The following is a 24,378-nucleotide window of genomic DNA, read 5'->3' on the forward strand; positions in this document are numbered from 1 at the left end:
CCTCCGGCCGGGCCGGTCCTCACCGCCACAGGTGCCCGAAGCCGTTACCGCCGGCGCTGTGCCTTGATGGTGGCCCCGGCGAGGAACCCTCGTCGGACAGCGGTTAGACGATGGGGCCAGCAGGAAAGTTTCCTACTCAGACCCCTCGGGGGGGTTAGTTCATGCGATGCTGAGAGCATGAAGAGCCGGAGCTTGCCTGCGCTCCCATCATGATTTTCTTTATTGTTGGCTTATTAGAGATTTTATTAAATTTTTTTTCAAAATCAAACGTAATTGTCAGATGTTGTTTGTGCTTGTGGCGTGTGATGCTCACAGCTTTACACTTCTCGTGAGTAAAATGCGCATTTAGTGTGAAGAATGGCTCAGTTTATGTGCCCCCAAAAGGATTGGAAACCTTTGGCAGAGACTCCTTGCAAGTGTTCGGTGGACACCAGGTGTTGGGGTTTATCTGATGACATGAGGGGGAAAAAGTCATGATAGCAAGCTGTGAAGTGAAACAAAGTTGTGGGCTTTATCTTACACCCAAGTTACAGAAAAATCTGCAGGTAGCATGAAAGGAAGTTGAGAAACTTCATTGTTTGGAAGTCTGAGTCTTTATGATTGAGTTGCTTTGAGGTTTTGGCTTTTAAGTCACAGGAATTCAGCATAACAAAATAGTTAATAGTATCTTTAAAGGAGTTGATGTTGAACTTGCTGTGTTTTACACACTAAGGATGCTTTCTGATCCCAGGCTTTTCCATGAAATTTTAAAAAGTAAACATTCTGGTCTTTGGACAGGAAGGGAGAGTCTGATCCTTTTTTTTTTTTTTTTTTTAATTCCAGTAACTCTCTAAGAGGAAAAAAAAAAAAAAATAGTTGTGAGTCTCAGTGGTTCTCAATGCAGACTAGACCCAACAGCAGAAATTTCAGTTTTCCAGCACAAACCAAAAGATTTTTATGTAGAATTTTGCTACTTTTGTGCGTTACAATGGCCCGGAAGTTGAGTTGTGTTTGGTTTTTTGTTGTGGCTTGTATTTCCCTCCTTGTATTTTCCCTTGTATTTTGTTGTGGTTTTTTTCCTTCCACAGTACTCAGAGTTGCAAACATGTTAGGAACTATTGTTATATGCTTACATTTTTAAGATGTGTAATTTCCCACTTCTTTTTGTCTCCCAGCAAGTATTCAGTCTATTAGAAAAAGCTTGGTCTGGTTCTTCTGTGCAATTTGCTTGGCAGAAAACTTTGGGAAATTTCCTTGCTGTAACAGGGTAAGATTACAAATATTTATTGCATTTCTCCGTAGAAATCACTGATGAAGGAAGGGAATTATTCTGTATGTTGATCTTTTTTTAGAGGTGATCATGCTGTGAAAATTTTTGATCGTCATGGTCAGAAGAGAAATGAAATCAGCTTACCAGGGTAGGTGCTAACATGGGGTTAAATTATTTTCTTTGTTGTTTTCTTTAAAACAGCTTCTCTTCTGGTGAGGGGTTTATACAATGTGAGAACATTGTAGGAAGCGATACTATCTGTGGTGAACACGCCTGGAAAAGAAGACAAACTGATGAGCATGTATGGAATCAGAGACAGTAAAAGCTGAATTCATAATAAGCTATCAAGAATAGTCAGAAAAACATATTCCCCTACTCAAAGCACTCCTTATTAGTAATAAACACAGTCTACTTCATTAAAATGTGAGGAAAAGATCTGTCGTATTAAGAAAGAACATAATGAGGTTGTAAACAATGTCTCCATGACATGCTGATGGCAACTGCATTCTTGCTACTGTTGGTTTTCTAGTAATTTGATATGACAGCCTGGCTGAGGAAAGATGTCCTCTTGGTTTAGTGCTTTGGCTTATGTCACTGGCATAACATATACTGTATATTAGCAATTTTACTTTAGATCCAGAGTGTACTTTTGAAGCGAATCTCACTGTTCTTCCTGTTTATCATACTTTGGATCACATCAGAGAATGGTGTTGGGAGAGTATGAACTGTGTTCCTTTCAGGTGAAATTTAAAAGTCATGTGCTTTGGAGGATGCTAGCTGCTAACAGGCAGTCCATAGGAACAGGCTAAATATGGCCCAGAGAAAACCTCCGTAGGTGCAAACACTGTGACATCAGGTCATCATACCATTTGCTCTATAAATCTACTTTTATTGAGCACCATAACTACCTGATGTAGCAATAGTTTCATTTGCGTGCTCCTAATTTCTTTTTAGTGTTTTACCTGCTCTTAGATTAAGTCTCCGTGCAAATTCCTGATTTTTTTGTTTTGTTTCAACCAACCTGATTCATTTTGATTAAGGTGAAGCCCTTACTCATGGCAAAACTCCTACTAAGGCTTTAAATCTGAAGCCCCTAATCTAGAAGTCTAACTTTCATTTCCAGAATGTCACTTTCATATTTCCGTATCATTGGTAGATAAGAGCCAGAATCACTTAGCTCCCCAAGACCTCTCTAGAAATCCAGTTTTTGCAGCTCATGGTAGTTGCCTCCTTGCAGGAAACCAAGAGGCACAGTCATTATTATTGTTATTACTGTCTTTACCAGACTTACTTGTAGTTCCTGCATCATCTTGCTGTCCTGATTAGGAGCCATTTTTAAAGTAGGCTGGCTATGTCAGTGTATTTTGCTTGGTAAGACAGCCCACCTCGGTCTGCGCTGTATTTTGCACAAGGTATGATAGATGCTGTTTCTCTCCAGTAAACTGCCAGAAGTGAGGAAAGCTGTCTAAAGTAAGTAGGTGAACTCTGAGAAGAGCTTGTGTTGGACTGGAGATCCTCTACTGTCATGTGGGCTGGTGAGGAAGGGGAGTCTACTTTACTGGTAGACCCTTATAGCGCTACCTTATTGATGGACAGGGTGATCCTTTCCTTCAAGGAAACATATAACATCTAAACCAGTTTTAAGATAATGTGTTCTCGTGGCAAGGCAAAGAACTTGTATAATAAACACATATACGAAAGCTTGTTGAAATAATTAACGTCTGCTTACGGTAGTTTGAATAGGACTGACTTTTTGAGGCCCACCAGCAAATCTTGTGCCTAGATTAGGTAGTTCTTTTGTATTCTTATTTCCAGCCTAATTCTCTAAGTATTACTATTAGAATAAAATTCAATTTTTGCAGTTTAAATAGAAGCAAATGTGCTTATGTGGTTCTTCCCCTCAGGCCAAACTTTGCTGCTTTATTTGTTGGTTAACTGTTAACCAGCTGCAGTTTTTAACTGCTGGATGTCTCCTAATGTAAGAATGGAGATCAGAATGTCAAATATTCTCTGCTATACTAGTTGATATTATAAGCATCTTCTTACCATTATGTTGTTAGAATTTGTGTACTGTTTTATCAATTTGTGGTTTTCCCTGGGGCTTTTTCCTTTTTTTTTTTTCTTTTTTTTTTTCTTTTTTTAATTTTTGTCCTTGTTATTCCTGCTCTTGATGTTCTGATTGCCTGTGAAGTATTCATGGGTGTGTTATTTTGGAAATAGACCATACTTATTCTCTGGAGTAAACTGTTAAGGTTTTAAAAAGAAAGATAGGAGAAACTGCAGCTGGAAGCTTACTGAATTAGTTTACAGCAGCATATGTTTCAGTAGGACACTTCTGAAGTTGCTTGTATTAGGAGTTTTCATTTGAGTGGTAATGAGAGTGGCGTTTTTCAGAGAGAGAACTTTTTAACCTGTCAACTTACTTACCTAGAAAGGAGTGGTGTCAGATGGCATAGGTTCTTATACTGCTGTATATGGTGCTTTAAATGTTTGTTGTAAGCAACACTGTTTCCAATTCACTAGAGACTTGTACATAAGTCTGCCCTCCTCTTCATTCTGGCAACTATCTGCAAGTAGAGGTTTTTTCCTGTTTCTGTATGGGTTTCTTGTCCAAGTTCATTATGCTTTTTGAACTGCGAGAAAAATAATCCCAACAACTGAATAGCCTCTAACAAAATAGAACCTTACAAGAGGTTTTCACCGTTTCTTGCAGATCAAGGTGGCAGTATTTAAGTACTAGAATGTGGGTAGCAGTCTCTTTTCTATGGCCTTCCTTTCAGCCCCTGTCATTTCGATGGCATTTGAGTAAGGATGTGGTTGCTATAGAAGTACACTTTGCAGGTAAACCTTCAATCTGTCATGGTTTTGCTTGGGAGGGAAATGGAAGGACAGGGACTTCAGCTGAATAATTCTAGCTATTTCTGTGAATTTACAAACATATTTGAACATTATTAGTGAAAGTTGTTTTTTTTCTTCAGTAACTGTGTTGCTATGGACTGGGACAAGGATGGAGATACTTTAGCAATAATCACAGACAAATCTAGTGCCATATTTCTGTGGGATGCAAACACAAACAAAACAAGCCAAGTAGACAGTGGCATGAGGTAAGATTTTATTTTTTTTAAGGTGTGTATTTGAAGACTTGGATCAGTATGGCTTGTTGATGTGGAGGATGTATTGCAAAAATCATCTTTTTATTGGAGTCCTCATAACACATATACTGTTACACTAACATGCTACAGTTCGTTGCTAAATTCTTTCTGGTATGATTTGCTGGTTTTGCAGTATTTGTGGTGGATGGGGGTTTTGGGGTTGGTAGTTGTTTGGTTTCTTTTTTGTCAGCAGTGCTAAAGTCCCTAGAGACTGTTTCCACTGTTCTTTCAATGTGGTAGCAACAAGGATGGGTATACTTGTGTATGTGTATCTGCACTGGCTACATTTTCTCTGAAGTATTCACACAAGCACAATAGAGCTTAAAAGTAAGGGAAGTGATTTTAGTGGTGCTAGGATTTTTTCACCTTAGATTTATAAGGCAACTGAAATGCTATTCAAAAAGCAGACTGCTTTAGGATGGGAGGAGATATCTAAGGTGATCCTGCTCTAAGGTTCAAATCTCTATCTTTCTGAATTTGGCCACAGGCTTAAAACTGTCCCAGAGTCTACGTAAAAATCAAGCACTGGGTTAACAAATAAGCTTGGTTTAACAATTAAACTTTTAGCTACTTTGAATCTATTCCACTAAACTATTGCATTCCACATTAACATTCTGTTTGTAGGAAAGAGAGTGGAAATTAATCTGTCTCGTGTTTGTTAGGCCACTCTCCTGAGTAGGGAAACAGCTAATTTTGGATACTGCTTCTATTTTATTTACATGTGTTGAAACAAGCATTCCTTCTGATTTAACCCTTCATTTCTAAATTTCCTTTGTGTATATTTTTGGCAGGGTTTTGGTGCTGATTTTTTTTTGTTTGCTTTTTTTGTTTTGTTGTTGTTGTTGGCTTTTTTGGGGGGTGGTAGTCAAAGATACCAAAATTGCAGTGTTTTACCCATTAGATTAAAAAAAACACCCTCATTTCAGCTGGAAAATTTGGGGGGGTGTAGGATGATTACTATGAGGGTGGGGGGTTTTTTCTGTATTTAGGTTGAAAACTCCATATCTGGAATATGGAATTATTCCATATTTCCATTAACATGCACACTTGTGGTTTTTTTAAATTCATTTGAAATATTGGGTATTGATCATGGGATATTTCTATATGTTACAGCCTGGTATCCTATATGTGTATGTTGAAACTGAATTTAAACCATACGGAAACAAAAACTAACTTCTATACAAGTTATTCCACTCCTGAAAAAGTGAAAGAATTGCCACTTTGCACAAAATACAGTGAAGCTACATTTTGAAGATTGTTGGTAGAATTTTGAGTCACATGTTAGAAAACAGTTTCAAAACAAGCAAATGAGTGCGCATACAAATGAGATATTTAAAGTGATTGCTTCTTCCTACTGTCTAATGAATTATATGTAGCATTATATATATATATCTTGTCCAGGTATTTGTGGATTACTCATTAGCCATTACATATTTGTTATTGTTTTTTAGTTATTACATATTATCAATGACACTCCTTTTTAGCACAGATGTTGTAATGATTATTGTTTATAATCTTCTGGTGAAATACATCAACTTTGGCAACTTTCTGTTTTCCCAAGTAAGGGTTTGGGGGTATTTTTTTTTCAATAAATCAGTTTTGAACTATAGCTATTAATATAATGAAAGCAATTTGTGAAGATGTATATATAAATTATATCGTGTGAAGGAATAGACATCTTCATATGTGAACAAATATTTTGGGGGGAAGAGTGGCTTGCCAGTATGCAAGCAAAAAAGAGCATAGAAGATACTTACCAGAGTGGAGCATGCAGTTACTACAGTTCCTTCATGATCTTTCTGTAAATTGCTACTGGAGGCAATCTTTCAAGAACAGTATATATCAGTTGAAGTGTCTAATCCTTTTGTCACAGTGTTATTGCTTAAGCAGAGTAGCCACTAAGACATACAAACAGTGTGATAATCAGGCTTTTCTGGTGTCCTTCTCTTTTTGAAATTAGAAAAGCACAAACAAAACCCCTCACCTGCAAACCTAATATATACTGGAGGTCATTTCATGCGTCAGTTAGTATTGAAATTTGTTTCAAATTGCTGTTGCATGCTTATATTAAATTTAAAAAGATGGGAGAGGCATTGATGGAAATAACTGCACTAATTAGAAAATTCTGATTAAAATTGTTTTGCTTAAGAGGCTTTTTTTAAAACATGATGTATAGTACCCTTAAGTGTACCCTTAAATATACTCCAGAATAGGCCTTGCTATATCTGAAATTCAAAGTTCTGAAAGTTAAAATGTCTCTTTCTGGCTTTCTTATTACATTGACTAGAACTAGACCTATTCACTTGGAGTTAGCTGAATTCATAGGATAATTGAAGGACAAAATAAAGCAATGCAGAAGGTGGAAAATTTCGCGTACCTTCATGGTATCTCTTGAGTGTTTTATAAAAACTGCATATGTGGCCAAGTTACCTGAGATTCCATTCAAGACTGTTGATGTTTGCAGGCACGTTTCCATTTGTACAAGTCTTATTACGTTCCCTCATATAACTTCGTATTACTTTAACTATTTTGTGTGTACTTAAATAATTCTGTTACTTGTTGTAGAGAACATTTGCTTAATTTAAAAATTCTGCTTGGTCTGTGTGATTTTGAACATCAAACCAAATATGCAGATGTTTTTATATGCAAGTACATGAAAGGACTCTTTACTATAGAAAGTAAATTTTTTCTTTCTTTTAGGGATGCGATGTCTTTCTTACTGTGGTCTCGAGTTGGAACTTTACTTGCTGTTGGAACCTCAAAGGGAAACTTACTTATATATAACCGACAGACTTCCCGCAAGATTCCTGTTCTTGGTATGTGCTGGTTTGAAATTAAGCTTGCATGTGTGAAAGTGGAATTTTACTAATATGCTTAGATTCCTTTTTAGTTGTGTATATGAACATGCAAGTCACAAATGTGTTCATACTCAACTTGCACCTTCTGCTTTGTTGTACTTACCAAAATATTTTTATAGTATAGTAAGTTAAAAATATGTATACACACACCTGATACTGCCTTATAGGACACTTGTTTCATCTTTCTTGCAGAGGATTTGCGTGGTTGTTCTTGTTGCTGAATTAGTTTTTCTTACCTGCTTAGCATAGCTCTGGGCAGAAAGATTAAGGATATAGCACAGTCCCCAGAAATTTGCTGCAAGGAAATGGAAGAACAGGGGCTGTGCAAGGTCCTATAAGGTCAAAAGGCTTACATCTGGGAGTAGAAGATTAAAAAAAAAAAAAAAAAAATCCAAAAAACTCTTGAATTTGGAATTGCTCTTATAAGTTGTCTCGCATTCTGTGTTTGGGTGGCCAAATAGAGCATATTTCCATGCCAGCTTTTCTTTGTGGTTGTGTTCATTTGTGCTGTATAGGTTTCTTTCTTTTCCAGGTAAGCACACCAAGCGGATTACTTGTGGTTGCTGGAGTACTGAAAACCTTCTGGCTTTAGGTGGTGAAGACAAAATGATTACTATAAGCAATCAGGAAGGGGATACTATAAGACAGGTAGCATTTATAAATCCCGTTTGATTTTAAGGCATACATTAATACTCCTGGTTCCCAAGAAAGCTGGGACCTATGGGAGTTTATGCCTTTTCAATCCTACTGCTTTCAAGGTCAAGGAGCCTTTGGGAAACCTCATGCAGGATGAGGGCATATCTAAACATCTGAGCCTCTGTGTTATGCAACTTGATTCATGATATTAGAGTCTCTGCAATTCTGCTGTGGTCCTGCCTAACCATGCTTCTCTCATCCCTGATGCTGATCTGTATCTTACAAAAGGATCCTATGAGTGCAGTTGTAGGTTGACTTCCCCAGTAGCAGCACAAGACAGCTCTCACATGACTGTTATCGTAGAATCAGCCGGGTTGGAAAAGACCTTCAAGATCATGAAGTCTAACCATTTCCCAGCACTGCCAAGGCTACCACTAAACCATGTCACTAACAGCCTCTCTGCACAGTTTGTGAACACTTCCAGGGATGGTGACTCCACCACTGCCCTGGGCAGCCTGTTCCAATGCCTGACCACCCTTTGGGGAAGAAATTGTTCTTAATCTCCAGTCTAAACCTCCCCTGGCGCAGCTTGAGGCCGTTTCCTCTTGTCCTATCACTTGCTACTTGGGAGAAGAGACCAGCCACCTCCTGGCTCCATCCTTCTGTCAGGTAGTTACAGAGAGCGATAAGGTCCCCCCTGAACCTTCTCCAGACTAAACCCTCCCTGGTCCCTCAGCTGTTTCTCATCACACTTGTGCTCCAGGCCCTTCACCAGCTCCATTGCCCTTCTCTGGCCCTGCTCCAGCACCTCAATGTCTCCCTTGCAGTGAGGGGCCCAGAACTCATGATAACATGTCATTATGATCCAAATGGAAGTAATATTTTCTCCAACTTTTTTCTTAGTTTTGATACTAAATGCAGTAAAACAACTCTATCCTTAACATTAGAATGTACAGATGCAGAATTAATGCAGTTATTTACCATGAGTATTTGCTACTTTAACTGTTGATTTCTCAACCTGAACTTCTTTCTTACAGACCTCAGTGAGCTCAGATCCCAGTGATATGCAGTTCTCAGTTATGAAGACTGATGAAAGAATATCAACCAGGGAAAGCACAGTAAGAAGTCAATACCAAATACTGCTAAAAGTGTTAATCTGATGTTTCAGGGTTTCTGCTGGCAACCAGTATGGGCCAGGAAGCAGTTTGTTCCTCCTTTATTTAAAATTTGGTGTTGAAGATTTTATTCTTTTTTTACCCTATCTAAAACTTTCCTTTCAAGTAAAGTCATACACCTTTGTTCCTTAAGGATGTGTTCATGAAAAGTGCAGCAGTTAGCAATATGGCAGGTAACAGAGCAGTTTTGCAGTGGTAGTTAACATAACAGATGGAGACGTGTGCAGGGACTTAAAGAAATACATGCAATATAACTAAACAAAAAAACCAAACCAAAACCCAAAAAAAACAAAACACAAAACTACAAGTTGGATCAAAATAAGTAGTACTAGACTTAATATCTTGCCTTGCAGCAGAAAATAATGCTTGTTTTGTAGAAGAGTTTAAAAAATGGTATTTCTTAAATACTCATTAAGCTGGAATAGAATTTTAAGCAAACTGTTTTAAAAGGCAGAAAACATACTTTCTATATTTGAGGTAACTTTAGGAATTACAGGTCAGAATTTGAGTTTGTAATTCTGGAGTAATGAATTTTAGGTCAACATATGTCTTTTTTCTCAGTTTGAAAATACAAGCTTTGTATTTCATTCTTCCAGCTCTTATTTTAGGAATAAACCATTGTCTGTTTTTTAGACAAGGAGAGGTGGAGCAGAAGGTAATGTAAAGTAAGTTTATAAATAGTCCTTCAAAGCATCTTTGTCAAAGAATAAGGTGAAACAAGCTGCTCCTCCTTGCTCTTTCTAAAATAATTTCTGAAATAATCTTTAAAAAAACCCCAAAGGTCAGCCCGTCTTCCACTATGAAGTCAAACATCTCTATGGCATTCTTTAAATAAAATGCAGTCACTTAGAATTATATCAAACTATAAATACTGCATGTTTAATACACACTGAACAGGCTGTTTCTTTTGGAATTCTCTTTGTGTCTTTGAAATCTAAGCAAGTTACTTGAGATACCAATGTTGTGATAGTCTCCCTTCAACTTCCCAGATAAAAATTCTGTGGGTCAAAAACCAAATTGTAGTTCAAGTGAGAGTAGTCCAACAGGGTAACTCCATGTGACCTGCTGCCTTTTCCTCTGAGGAAATGGAGTTGACTTAATACTTTGGTAGGGAAAAGTTTTGAATTTGAGATGTGTGTTCTGCTGGGCTTGCATTTAGGTCTGTGAACCACTGGCTCACAAGGGGACTATCCTGAAAATCTCTTCCACTCTTGATAAAGATTCAGAATTAAGATCCATGGGATTCTTAAGGATTATTGAATTTCATCTTTTAGTGAAGATGTAGGGCCTTATTTTAAAGTGATGGTGTTCTTATCAAGTTAATTTTTATTTTCATTCATTGGCAGGTGAGTGTAGTGGTCGGCAAGAAGACTCTCTTTCTTTTTAATTTGAATGATCCCGATAACCCGATTGATCTGAAATTTCAGCAGGCTTATGGCAGTATTGTAACATACCGATGGTGAGCAGAACTTTCGTAGCGAAGCATTCTAGTGTTAACAAGCTGGAGACTTTCCCAGTAGTTCTGAATTCTGATATCTGCTGGATATCAATTCATATATCCCATGCATATACACTGGATTTTTCTTGGATGTATTGTTGCCTTTTTAATAATTCTTTTCAAAACACAAGTCTACATTTTGTAATTGTTTTACTTGACAATTCAATGCCTGTATAAAAGGAGTATTTTCAAATGTAATTGCTGTTTGTATGCTCAGCTTTAGAACATTAATACTCTTGCTGTCATGACAATAGCTTAAACTGAGGGGGTTATAGGTTGTTTTCTGTTTGGAAGAGTAACTGACGAAAAGAGCTAGGGGCAGAGTTGTATCCTTCAGCTAGTTTGTTGGTTTACAAGTTGTGCAAAGTTCTTGTAGCCTCCCTGCTATGTAATGCAATTGATGATGTTCTTTGAACGAATCCCAGGCTAGAAGTTTTAATTCTGTATCAGAAAAGCAGCTGTGCTGTTTCTGTATCTTTGAATCATGACACCATGTCTTCTAATGCCAGTTTGGTTAATGTGTAATTGACATTTATCCTTTTACACTACAACTGTGTAAGAAAACCTGTAGCTATATGCTTCTTAATTTATGGCCACATGTCTAACAAGGCATACCTGGGCTGTTTCCCAGGCAATTATTTCTCTGCAGCTGCGCTGATGAGGTATTGTTTCAGTTCATCCTTACACACTGTAACTATTTCTGCCTTAACCTCATTATTTCTACTTGGCACTATGAAAAGTAAACAGACTGTGTATTTACAAATGCAGATTGTAGCTTTGGTATGTCCACTGTTTTTGCAGTAGTACGCCTTAAGCGCACAGTGACTGGTATTACTATTTTTAGCATAGCTTTGATGGGACCAAGTCAGCCAGAACCTTGAAATGAAAGTTTCTGTCTTATGGTATGCTTATTCCAACAAAGATACCAGAGATCTTTCTCCTGGCATAACTGCCACGTATGCAGCTTGCTGAAAGTAAAGTGGCATTATAGGATGTAGAAGAGCAAACTCTGGGCGCAAGCATGGTTTTGTCCCTTAAGAATCTTCAGTTGTTTTCTCCTTAATCTATTTTATACTATGTTGTTCTACATTATATCTATAAATTCCCGTAATTTGATTATTTTTCCTGTTAAAGGGAGGCATTGACAGTTATCTCAGTAGTCTGAAAGAAAATGCATTTTGCATATTGCATAAATAGATCCCTTTTCCTAATTGTTGGGTTTTTTTGGAACAGGTATGGTGATGGCTACATTATGATTGGTTTCTCACGAGGGTGTTTTGTAGTAATCTCTACACACATTCGTGAGATAGGTCAAGAAATCTTTCAAGCTCATAATCATAAGGATAATCTAAGCAGCATTGCTATATCACAGTCATTAAACAAAGCTGCATCATGTGGAGACAGTTGGTAAGTAATAGATTTATACACGAAGAATGGAATTCATCTCACATAACTGTAGCTATTAGGCATTAAAGCTAGGCTCCCTAAGGCTTCAAGGCTCCTGAAGAAGTCAATGCAGAGAAGGTGAGAGGAGCTGCTCCATGGAACTGCCTCTCTGCCTGAAGTTAGGAGAAGCTAATTTTGACTAGAATCTCTGCAATTGTAATTAACCACAACAGTAAAGGTTATTCCTTTTGATTTTTCTTTTTCTATTATGATACTTGGCTACAAAATTATTGATTGGACATAAACATCTGCTTAGCAATAAGAGAACAATTCATTTAAAACTCTGCTGAGTATGCCGATCTCCTCCCTGGTGTTTGGTCTTACCTTCAGCCTAGACAAAAGTATACATGTGTAAGCAATTAAGGAAAAAAACAGAGAGTGTTGAATTTTCCCAAAATAGGTTGTGCATACGATAGAGTATCTCCTTTAGCTCCTTGTCTGCTACTCCCTGCTTCTGTGATACCTGGATTCTTCAGCAAAAACAGAGCTGAATGGTGGCAGGAGCCAGACTGTTCTGTCTGTCCTCAGTTCTGTTTATGACACTTGCACATCAAGAATGGTACAGCTATGAGCAAAACGTGGTGCAACTTCAAGCACTTCAGCTGTTGTACAGTAAGTGTTATTTCTTTAAGGCGTTCTTTAGCATGTTGAGTAACATGGCAGCGTAAGTAACCTCTTACTCTGTCCCTTTTTATGTGAGGCAGGATTGAAAGCTAGTTTTTTACATCTGTGTTTCAAGCAATGTTTGTCTATCAGGAATGTTTTTCTAACCTAACCTGTATTGTAACAGGTCGAAAGGGACTAATAGTATGTGTTTCCTGCCCCCAAGTTCTTTTGAATTGAATTCATGCCTTTTCCTCAAATTTTAGTTCTCTCAGCAAATCTTTTTGTACAGTGATAGTGATATACTATTTAGAGTGATGGAGAACAGTAAGTGTCTGTTGCTTTTCAAGAAACAGAAGGCATTTGGCATTTCTGTCTGTTTAGGCTGTGTTGATTGGGTGGGGTTTCTTCCAGTTCATGATGACTGAAATTTAAATTGGTGAGAATGACTGTTTATTTTTGTTTTAGCATTAAAATCCATGACCTGTCAGACCTGAGAGAAATGTATGCCATAATAAACTTGGATGATGAAAACAAAGGTATGGTAACAGTCTCCGTGAGGACAGCAATTTTTATGAATAAAGTAAAACAGAATTTTGATGGTGACTGTTTACATGAGTGAAAGTACCGTTATAGGAAAAAAATGTAAATACAGCACTTATCATAAATTCTTTCTTTCCCACCTTGTATTTATTAGCTGACACATAGTAAAATGGGAACGTATTTTATGTTATCTGTTCAAAGTATAGAGAAGTACAGTTCTCAGAATATTCGATTCATTCATGTTTTGGTTTTTTTTAATCTAATGTAATACAGTATATTCAGATTAATAATTGCTTAACTGGTTTCTACTTTATTGGTTTTTTTGGTGGGTTTGGTTTTTTGTGCTTTTCAGCATCGCTTGTTCTGACATAAGATATTTAATCTGTCCTCGTGCTGATACACAGGATTTTGCCTGTGGCTTCCAGAACATTCTTACAAGACTCTGTTCTTGGGTAGTGAGATACCACCATTATCTCCTTCTGTAGTATCCATAAATACTTCAGTTATTGCCAAGTCTTCACTCTTGGGAAAATTCTAAATTAGTACATTATGGGTTTGGTTTGAGTGATTCCAGTTGATCTTGGAGTTATGTTAATTGGTTATGTTTGAGTACATTAGTACATATATTCCTAGATATGAATTCCTACCATTTTCACATTTTAAAGCAAAATAATTGATTCTTGGTTTCAGTAGTAAAAAGATTTCTTCTTTTTTTTTCCCCCCCCCAAAACCTTGTGAATGCTTTAGGTGTAGACAAGCTGGCTTGGACAGATGATGGACAGTTGTTGGCAGTATCTTCACGAAGAGGATCCCTCCATGTTTTTTTGACAAAGCTTCCAATCCTTGGAGATGCTTGCAGTACACGGATTGCATACCTCACTTCCCTTCTTGAAGTTACTATAGCAAATCATGTGGAGAGAGTATGATAACCTCTTCCTTTTAAACTTCATTTAGATACAAGTAAAGTAAGTATTAGTAATGGATGAAAATGGTTTTGTTTTGTTTTCTTACAGGAGCTGCCAGTCACAGTGTCTGTTGAAGTAGAGCCAAGTTTTGTGGCTATCGGTGTTTATCATTTGGCTGTAGGAATGAACAATCGGGCTTGGTTTTATGCACTTGGAGAGAATAGTAAGCATAAATTTAGTTCTCTTAAAACTACTGCATCATTGTGTCTTATTTTATGAATTCTCTATTGTATTTAGCAGTTCTGAAGGTTCCACATTGTACAATAACAACTTGAATTGCCATATGGTCCTGTTAGGACCGGATAATGATCTTCACAGGCTGAAGCAGTTATGACAAGACATTGTAAATAACAGAAATAAAACTTTAGGTTCAAGGTAGTGGTACTGAAATGTAGAATGTTTCTTTTTTGCTTTTTTCAGATCATGTTGTTAACCAATGAAGGACTTTTAGGCTTTTGAGACATTATTGTGCTGTGTCTTTAAATATGAAGTTTGGCAAAGTACCTGAGGACTATATATTAGAGGATTTAAATTCTTAGTTTGGTAAATGTTCATGTTGCTTGCGTGGGGTAGAGTAAAATGGTTATACTATGTCCAAATTTTAGACAGTGGATTTAAAGCTTTCATGTCTCTTTATGTATCTACTTTTTTGACTAATAATAAATCAAAATTGTAAGAATACTAGTCACAGTTCATAGGAAGAGTTTCTTCTACTTTCTAACCAGTTCTCTGACTGCTAAGAAGAAAGTCTGTTTACATGTGACCCATCCCCTCTCTGCTTAGTTGTGAGTTTTTCACACCTGGCTACTGAGCTGCAAATTTAGATAAGTGAAGACCTATACAAAATAAAAATATTTTTACCTTTTATTTTGTGTTTCAATTTCTTAGATGTAAAAAAGCTGAAAGATGTGGAGTACCTGGGGACTGTAGCAAGTATGCACCTTAATTCCGATTATGCTGCTGCTCTCTTTGAGGGTAAAGTCCAGTTGCATATGGTAAGAACTCTGGCAATTTGGAGTGCTGAAGTAATGAGTTGATCTAAGCTGAACAAGTTAATGTTTTAATTTAAAAAATGAGATAAAATTGAGTGATCTTCAGTTAATGGAGATAAAAATTGTTTAGAATTTTTTTGCTGGCTAATTAAAATATAAAGGTGACTTCCTGTAGACTTTAGAAATAGAACCTAGTCTAAAACAGGTGAAGAAAAATTGTTTCCTTGTGAACTATTTAGCAAGTTTTAATTCAAAAGTCTCTGGGGGAATGTGACAGGAGCAGATGCTGGGGTTCTAAGGGATGCACAGGTTTGTATTAATCTCATTTCCTTACAGTTTGATACAGGCAAAACTATGATACCTCGTTAACAGTAGGGTTTTTCAGTTCATTCTATTCTTTATAATTAGATAGAAAGTGAAGGTTTGGATGCTCAAGAAGAACGAGAAACTCGACTCTTCCCAGCAGATGATGATAAATACCGAATTTTGTGCCATGCTTTAACTAGTGACTTCCTCATATATGGTACAGATGTGAGTATTGCTTCTGTCTGAATTATTCGGATTATTACCTATACTTTTAGAAAAAAAACCCCTGTTCTTCTGAGAAGTTTACAGTATATTATTTTCTATGCAAGAACTTTATGCAAATATAGTCAAATTTGCGTCCAAGGTCCTTTACTGTTGCATTTATATGAGATGCATTGTCATGAAAATTAACTTTTGCTTTTACTAGTGTTTGTTGCAAAGCACTGATTTTAAAAGCAGAATTTAATTCTAATGCATTAGTGAAAGGGTTTGCAATCAAACTGTCTTCTAGATAAAAGAAAAAACATGTCACTTGCCTTGAAAATTTGTTTATTTAGGTGGTGATGTGATAGATGTGGGCAAAAGGTACTGCGGTAAACAAGTGTGACAGCATAAATGGAAGTCTTTGCTTATAGAAGCCCTTGCCTGAAGAGAATTTTTTTAGGCAATTCAACAAAGATGGGAATTAGGAGGGCACTGAAGAAGAAGGATGTGAACATGCTTGTGTTTTTTTCTCAAGATTTTCATGTGCACAAGGGTTAGTTTCTTTTCTTTTAGTATTTTCTGGTACTTGGAATACAGGGCACATTTGGCATTGTAGTATTGTGCTGTTTGTGACACAGTATTGTCCTGATGTATTGTTCTTCCAGAGGAAAGGCAGGCTCTCTATCTCTGGTGTTATCACTGGTTTAAAAACTTGAGTGGTTTTGCAGCAGCTGAGGGCTTTCCCACCTCCCCAGTACCTGAACTGGTACTGATGAATTTGAAGTACTAAATTCGCAACTGATCAATTTGATGATGCAAATTTTACAATTGACATCAAAAGATGCCTTCTTTGTGCAACAGACTGAAATAAGCGTTAATCACAAATCAGTTTGATTGCTTTTCTCCTGTGAATTAGGTACATGTGTTCGTATGATGGTTCTTCCTTGGAGGCAAATTTTCCAGCTTTGTGTGAAGGTTAAGCTTCCCTCAGCAGCGAGCCAGGCATTTCTTCTGTTTAGAGAACTGCACAGGAAATACAGCTTGTCTCCACAAAGCAGTGAGATAAACAACAAATATAATAGAAAACCCATCAAACCTCCAACTCCTTCCCCACCTCCCAGAAAGACTAAGGTTTTCCTATCCTGCCCAAAACCAGCTGTGAATGAAGAAGGAAGCCAAAAAAAGCCCACCTGGAAGTATTTTAATTTAAACCTAACTCTTCATATTCGGCACTCTTAAGATTGGAGAAACTACAACGAAGTTAGTTATCTGCGTGCCACTTACTGATATCATTATTAGCTTTTTTCTGTCATTTCTCATTAGACTGGAGTTATTAATTATTTCTACATTGAAGACTGGCAATATGTGAATGAATATCGGCATCCTGTCAGCGTGAGAAAAGTTTTTCCAGATCCCAATGGAACCAGATTGGCTTTCATAGATGACAAAAGTGATGGCTTTGTCTATTGCCCAGTAAGTTAGTGTGGGATACCCATGCAGTTATATTTACAAGCTGGCTCTTCAACTAGATTGTGTTTCAGTAAACTTTTTGTCACTCCAATGTATATGCTGGTAGGAGAAATTGGTAAGGAAGTAAAACCTATCATGTGAGATCAGGACAATTTCATTACACTGAATTCCTGATCAGTAATTTTCAGAACTATATGTGTCTGTGTATTCAAATACAGACATTTGCAATACCCATTAACAAGCGCTGGCAATTTCACTGCCTGTCCCCATACCTTTTTTCCAAGAAAAGTAATTAACATTTATATAATGTGCATTTTCTCCATTTACTTTTCTTCTGAATTAAACTACTATGTTATTCAGAGTCACTGCTTATAAGAAAACTTTTTCTTAATACAATTTTCATATTTCTGCACTATTTATATTCTTTTATTTTTAATCATAGCTGGGATGAATATTTAGTTTGTCTCCTTAGTCACTTGCTAGTAATTTTATTATTGCATTGTTTGTAGGTAAATGACAGATTATATGAGATTCCAGACTTCTCACCAACTATTAAAGGAATCCTGTGGGAAAACTGGCCAATGGATAAAGGTGTTTTTGTTGCTTTTGACGACGATAAAGCATACACTTATGTTTTTTATAAGGATGCCATTCAAGGTACTGTCGGTGCTTTTAAAATATTATTGACTCTTTCAGTTAATAAAGTAAAAATGTTCCAAGTCTTCATTTGTCTTAAATATTTTTATAATGCATGTACAAATAAACAGTAGTACAGAAGTTTTGTAGTACAACTGATGAATAAGAAACTAGTTGCTGTGTAGGTTTCTCTGTAAAGCTCCAACAAAGCATTTTGGTCATAGCTCCCTAAGCTTCTTGCTGTTACAGTCTTTCATCTGAAATTTACACACTGTGCTTCAAAATCCTATTTTGAAATGTTAATGAGAAAATCTTAGGAGCAGGGTGACAAAACTTGCATTCAGTTATAGTTAACCAAAATCATAGCAATTTCTGTATCGTTTATAGAGAAACATTAAGAAATTTACCTACAAATGTTTGGCAAATGACCTTACTAGTTTAGAAGATTTAAGTTATGCATATTCACTTACTGACAAATACGTGTTCTGCAGAAGATGGTGACTACCAGAATTAGACACCTTGTGTTAACGCCCTGCAAATCTACGTTATTTCAGCTGTGACTGCTTGCTACACTTTTTACCACGTAGGGATTTTTAAACGATGTCTTCTTTTCTTCATGATCTTTGAATCTAGGGTCAAAGATTATTTTGGCAGGTGGCACAGAAGTCCCCTTTTCCCACAAACCTTTGTTGCTGTATAATGGAGAATTAACTTGTCAGACTCAGAGTGGGAAAACAAACAATATCTATCTGAGCACTCACAGGTTCCTTGGCAATTTGAAAGACTTTGGACCTAATGAGCTGACACAAATGCTTACTCAGACTTTAACGTTGAAAAGGTACATCTGCGTTTTAATTATATTGTGTAAGTTGTTTTCTTCTGTGCTTATAGCTCAGTACAGCATATCTTGGTGATTTAAAAATGCATGATGAATATGGATAAATTAGATTGATCCATGAGTCCATGTAGCCGTCTATACAGACCAAGCTAAGTAAGTGGCCTAGTGGTGCTTTATTTGTTTTTTTCCACTGTCAAGTAAAAGCTGAAGTAATTTTTTTCAGGACTGCTTCAGGGTTCTATGACAGTGTCTCTTCCAAAACTGGCTGAAGGTGTTTCTTACGTACTCCCTTCCACTGTAATGAAGCAATGCAAAATCATTATAATGGCAGGAATGCCAGAGTAGGGAAGGCAGATGGTTTCCTGAAAAGGTGTGGTAGAAACAGGAGAAACAGAACTGTTAAGTTATGCATTTGTATTACTTCTTTCTTCCTGACACATGTCTCTCTCCATGGCTTAGAATTAAATGCTTTTTATCTGTTCCCCACTGTAGTATTAGGGAAAAAAAAGTGTTGAGAGGGAATTTTAGGAATGAGTAATACCTAAAATTAAAGTAGTTTTAATAATGTATTTTACCTTGTAAAGGTTTTCTGAAGCATGGGAGTTGTGCAAACTTCTGAATGACCAGTCTGGGTGGAATGAGCTGGCCAAAGCTTGCTTACATCATATGGAGGTGGATTTTGCAATACGTGTGTATCGGACATTTGGTAATGCTGGGATGGTGATGTCACTAGAGCAAATAAAGGTAAATGTAAAGTCCCTTTTAACTAGGAAATACAGTGATTTAATTCTTCTTTAAGAATTGCTGAGTTCTTATTTTCTGGGGATTTTGGGGTTTGAGGTTTTTTTAAAAGTAGAAGGTGAATTATTTTCAAGGGAGTTAATAGTTATAGAGGAGAAAATGTCCAAACTCTTAACTCTTGCTTGGTTTTCTCTTGAAGTGGTTGCAGTCTGTACTGGAATGCACAACATGCCTTTCTGCATTTGCTTGAAAGCAGCAGAAAATATTAATGTCTCAGGCATTTGAAGGCTCTTTTTTCCTTTGTTATTTTTGAGAAAATGTTTAAGGCCACTATTATTATTTAAAAAAAAAAAAAGTAGTTATATATCTAAAAGTGCATGAAATGGTACCCTAAGAATATAGTTCTGCAAACTGCTGATCTTGGACAGTATCAGCTGTAGTGACTTTGAGCTACAGTAAGAAAGCAAGGGCTTTTTCTGGTTTGTAGAATCCATTCAATACACACGGTTGTAAAATGCAACAATATTTTGTTTTACCATGCTCACTAGATTATGTTACTTACAACAATATTTTTTTTCTTTTGGACTACTTTTGCACCTATTACATCTTTTTACAGGGAATAGAAGACCACAACCTTTTAGCAGGACATCTTGCCATGTTTACTGGTGATTTTAATCTGGCTCAGGATTTATATCTGGCATCCTCCTGTCCTGGTGCTGCACTTGAGGTATTCATTTAAGATGTGTAAATGTTTTTCAGCTGTTTTCATCTCCACCTTAATGTTGGAATATTTTACCTTCTGATAATTCTGCCCTTTTATGGTTTTGTTCTTGCCATTTTGTGACTCACAGATACTCTCTTAGGATGAATTCAAATTACCTGAATCTTTCTAGAATACTAGCTCTATATTTGTATTTAGAATAACATAAGGTTCAGAATTTAATACTTGCATCAGAAAATGTTACTGTTCTTTGTTAATAGATGCGAAAAGACTTGCAACACTGGGACAGTGCACTTCAGCTGGCTAAGCGTTTGGCTCCAGACCAAATCCCTTTCATATCAAAGGAATATGCAGTGCAGCTTGAATTCACGTAAGTTCTCCTGTAAAGTTGCAGTGTAAGAAGATTAAACCAATACTTATGATCACTAGAAGAATATAAATTGAGATATTTCAGCTAACTACATTGCTGTAGGATTCTGTGAGGTCTTGCAGCTATAGTACGAAGAAGAATAATTTTGTAGGGAACACCTCATGCTGGAGATGTATGTTAGCAAATAATAGTTACTTTTGATTAATTTCACTATGCCTGGGTTCTCTGCTGCTGGCAGATCTACTATATAATAAGATCATCTACTAAATAAATGCTTTGTTGCAAGCAAGTGGGTGGAAAATAAAGTTCACACCACTTAACACTTCTTACATTGGACAAAAGCCTTGCCTTTTGCCTGTCTTTCCTTATATATCCATTAGCCTTCATTTTCTTACGTATTTTAGGTAGATGAGTGTCAGATTTCAAGGCTGCCAGTCCCTGAAAGAGAGAAGGTGTTAACCATTTGCCATGATTTTAAAAAGATTTTATAGCTATTTCTTCCCAGATGAAACCTGGTTTAAATGTCTAAACCAAGAGGAAAAACTCTTATCTATTAATAGAGTTGTTAGACAACTCCTCCCTGGCAGTGCCCTTGGCACTGAGAGAGGACACTTGTTGGTCACAGAAAGGAAGGAACGGAGGCAGCTGAAGCAATGTAACCATCTGTAACTTGAGTTCTGGATACACTTAAGGAAAAAGAATTGCCTTCATTTTTATGTTGTGAAAATTCAAAAATAATTCTAGAAGGTTAGTTTCATTTATCTTCCAGAAAAATGTGGAAGTTGGGTTGAGATTACTGAGGTGTAGTGTGCAGATAGGTTATTTTCCCGCCTTTCAAGGGAGATTTATTAGTCTCAGTATAATGGAATTGAGAGATGGAGTGCCTCTTTAGCTAATAGCTTGATAAAGTGCACAGGAAGTGCCATGACTTACTGTGTGATTGTCCATCTTTTGCATACTTCACATCCTTGTATGGAGTCGTTATGTCTAAAGTAGGACAGGTACATGTATAATCTGTGTGGTAGGAAGGTAACCATCTCTTCCTAGTAAAACTGTTCTCTGTATAACTTCCAGTTTTCTTTTAGGGGTGATTATGTTAACGCCCTGGCACACTATGAGAAGGGAATCACTGGAAATAACAAGGTAATTCCTTTTTACTAATGATAGCATTTGTACTATCATACTACACGTTAAGTTGTCATGTTTCAGACTCATTTGAATTCAGATTTTTTTTTTTATTCCACTCTAAATCTGTATGACTATTGCTTTTGGGATAGTAGTCTTCACGCTTCTCTTATTTTTAATACACAGAATGATGTCTTCTCTAGGTATAAAGCAGTATTGACATTGTATTGACATGGCGTAACTAGATTTAGGTTTTATAGTTTGAGCAGTTTCATGATACACATGCAAATGTCAGAGAAAATACTGCTGGGGTTTTCATTGGTATAACAAAGGTCCTGATCATTCCTTCTGTTCTTCTTTACTGAATTGTTATCTATATAAAGACAAGCAAGGATTGTGTTAGAAAATGAACATCATATTCAGTTGATCCTTCCTTATTCTGACATTATTTCCCCTAACATAATAATATGGACAGGGCTTTGTGCAACCTGCTCTAGTGGAAGGTGTCCCTGTCGATGGCAGAGGGGCTGGAACTAGATGATCTTTAAGGTCCCTTCCAACCCAAACCATTCTGTGATTCTGTAATAATATTTGCATAATGTCTATTAAGCGACTTAAATGATAGTAAGGGAACATAATAGGGGGAATAGCAACATTTCTGCAATCAAGCCATTTGGCCTTATGAAACATCAGTGGCCTTGCCACTTAAAAAAAAAATAATAAAGGAAATATCCTGCTTGTAGTTTCTCTTTTTCCTCTGTTGGTTTTGGAGGAAAGATGAGAGTAGTACTGAGCTGTCTGTAAAACGTGTGTATGTTTGGTCTGGACAGATCTTGTAAGTAAAATGTGAAAATTAAAGCTTAAGAAAAGAACTAAGCTGAGTTCTTCTAAGTGACAGCTGCAGCTAGGCAAGAATTTTGAGACAAATATCAATTTTATTAAGTCCATGTAATGTTTTGTTAATTTGCTTCAGTGCTTGGTTACTGTGGCTTTTGTGACCTGATATTTCTAATGTATAATGTATAGTTACTGCTTTTCATTTGATTGCCAGTACCAGGAACATGATGAAGCTTGCCTTGCTGGAGTAGCTCAAATGTCCATTCGAATGGGAGATATCCGTCGAGGGGTAAACCAGGCCATTAAACATCCCAGTAGGTTACTAAAAAGAGACTGTGGAGCTATTCTGGAGAATATGAAGGTATTCAAAAGAGTTAATAAAGCTAAGGCTGAATAAATGAAATCATTAAGCTATTTATTGATTTTTTTAATCTTAATTTAGAAATGATGTTTTAATGATTTCCAATATTGTAGCAATTTTCAGAAGCTGCTCAGCTGTATGAAAAGGGACAATATTATGACAAGGCAGCATCAGTGTACATCCGATGTAAAAACTGGTAAGTGCTGGTTTCAGGGAAGTGGTGTATTTCAAAGGACTTGCTGTGGTGCTCTTTGGAAAGGAAGGATTCTCTGAATAGCACAATGATTCTGTTTCATTGATTTTATTGTTCCTGCCCCCAAGCTGAAAGAAGATCAATGTTCTCTCAGAAGCTTCTGTTGTTTTAAATACAGTCTTACTGTAAATGGGAGATAGTCTTCCTTTTTTCTTTGTTTTCTCTGCTATGTTTAGTTATCTGCAGTTTCAAGTCCTTAATGTGCATGTGCACATGCACACACATGCACTGAATTCAGTAATTTTATTTGTGTAGTTACTGTTTAGTTCATTAAATTCCTTCAGTTATAAAACACATAGCTGAGACTGAATATTCAGACAGTTGGAAATTATTCTAAGTTGCTGGTTCAAGTGGAGTCTGTATCATGAGTAGTCAAAATCACTGGCAGCATGTTCAATACATTTTTAACTTTTTTAAAGGGAATTTGATTATTGGCAATTTCCAGTGGAAAAGTACAATCTACTGAGGGATTTAAGCGCTAAATTCTTGCCTAATAACATTTTATTTACTTCTAATATTAAGAACTGATTGGAGCAGAGATCAGAAAGACCCCTCCTCTTTCATACAAGGGCTCTAAAATTAGGTTGGAATATTATGTTCATTTTCTAAGGAAAATTTTATTCCATCATAGAAGGGTCAGTGGCATCAAAACAGACCAAGAGAACACTTTGTTAGGTAGGGTAGCTTGCACATAATGATAACCTTGATCTGGAAAGTGGGAGATACAAGCTTTGTTGACTCTAGCAGAAGGTTCAGTTTGGGGAGTGCTCTATCTTTTAGGCAGAGAGGTGAGATGTAAGGTCAGCATCTCTTCAGTCTCCTATATACTTGGTCTTGAAAGGCCTTCTGCTTAGTTTGCTGGCTTTTATAGATTGTATCACTCTGTGCAACTCCTGAAGCTAGATTTATTGGAAGGACTGACAGTTCCGTGTTCTTCCACGCTCTACTGTTGGGGATGTTGTCGCTCAGAGTGTCTGGTTCTAATTGCCTGGAGTCCTCTGTGTAACTTATGGCCTTAAGTACACGATCATGAGAGTAATCACAGCTGTACCTTACAGGTGGCCTTTTGTACTCTTCACATTCTTTCAGGTTACAGTTTTAACACTGTGCTTCTTGTTCTAGTGTAGATTACGCAGAGAATATTGGATGTAAAATGGTTGGTCTGGCACTTATATCTCAAATATGTACATGGCTCATGAAGATACTGTCCTTTAAGCCTGTACATTCATGAAGCAGTCTATACTTTCCAGTTCTTTTATCTATAAAGTGCAGCTTTTTGAGACTATTAAAGTGCCTTCAAAGGTTATACATGATGTGCACTTAGTTCTTTTTTAGCCTTCTTTTCAGTGTTGATATAAATATGCCTGTTTTGCTGGAGAAAATTTGAAACCAGATATAT

General features: G+C 36.8%; 1 protein-coding gene across 3 annotated transcripts in view; it reads left to right on the forward strand.

Moving 5' to 3' along the window:
• WDR19 (WD repeat domain 19) overlaps nucleotides 1-24,378 on the forward strand; it is a 42,470-nt gene that overhangs the window by 411 nt on the left and 17,681 nt on the right. For 2 of the 3 annotated variants that reach the window (XR_003992443.1, XM_030493386.1), the window contains exons 2-23: nucleotides 1,155-1,246; nucleotides 1,332-1,397; nucleotides 4,228-4,353; nucleotides 7,102-7,217; nucleotides 7,792-7,907; nucleotides 8,933-9,013; nucleotides 10,417-10,529; nucleotides 11,802-11,975; nucleotides 13,086-13,156; nucleotides 13,908-14,080; nucleotides 14,174-14,288; nucleotides 15,014-15,120; nucleotides 15,526-15,648; nucleotides 16,951-17,100; nucleotides 17,607-17,754; nucleotides 18,367-18,571; nucleotides 19,156-19,315; nucleotides 19,929-20,039; nucleotides 20,294-20,403; nucleotides 21,489-21,546; nucleotides 22,580-22,726; nucleotides 22,840-22,922. Coding sequence is in view for 2 of the 3 variants with exons in the window: in XM_030493386.1 (XP_030349246.1) it covers nucleotides 1,155-1,246; nucleotides 1,332-1,397; nucleotides 4,228-4,353; nucleotides 7,102-7,217; nucleotides 7,792-7,907; nucleotides 8,933-9,013; nucleotides 10,417-10,529; nucleotides 11,802-11,975; nucleotides 13,086-13,156; nucleotides 13,908-14,080; nucleotides 14,174-14,288; nucleotides 15,014-15,120; nucleotides 15,526-15,648; nucleotides 16,951-17,100; nucleotides 17,607-17,754; nucleotides 18,367-18,571; nucleotides 19,156-19,315; nucleotides 19,929-20,039; nucleotides 20,294-20,403; nucleotides 21,489-21,546; nucleotides 22,580-22,726; nucleotides 22,840-22,922 (2,645 nt within the window). In the remaining variant the exon portion in view is untranslated. The remainder of the gene's footprint in view (nucleotides 1-1,154; nucleotides 1,247-1,331; nucleotides 1,398-4,227; nucleotides 4,354-7,101; nucleotides 7,218-7,791; nucleotides 7,908-8,932; nucleotides 9,014-10,416; nucleotides 10,530-11,801; nucleotides 11,976-13,085; nucleotides 13,157-13,907; nucleotides 14,081-14,173; nucleotides 14,289-15,013; nucleotides 15,121-15,525; nucleotides 15,649-16,950; nucleotides 17,101-17,606; nucleotides 17,755-18,366; nucleotides 18,572-19,155; nucleotides 19,316-19,928; nucleotides 20,040-20,293; nucleotides 20,404-21,488; nucleotides 21,547-22,579; nucleotides 22,727-22,839; nucleotides 22,923-24,378) is intronic. The other variant, XM_032920091.1, reaches the window with a different exon arrangement.

The sequence above is a fragment of the Strigops habroptila genome, chromosome 7 (assembly GCF_004027225.2).
Source record: "Strigops habroptila isolate Jane chromosome 7, bStrHab1.2.pri, whole genome shotgun sequence".
NCBI classification, from domain to species: domain Eukaryota; kingdom Metazoa; phylum Chordata; class Aves; order Psittaciformes; family Psittacidae; genus Strigops; species Strigops habroptila.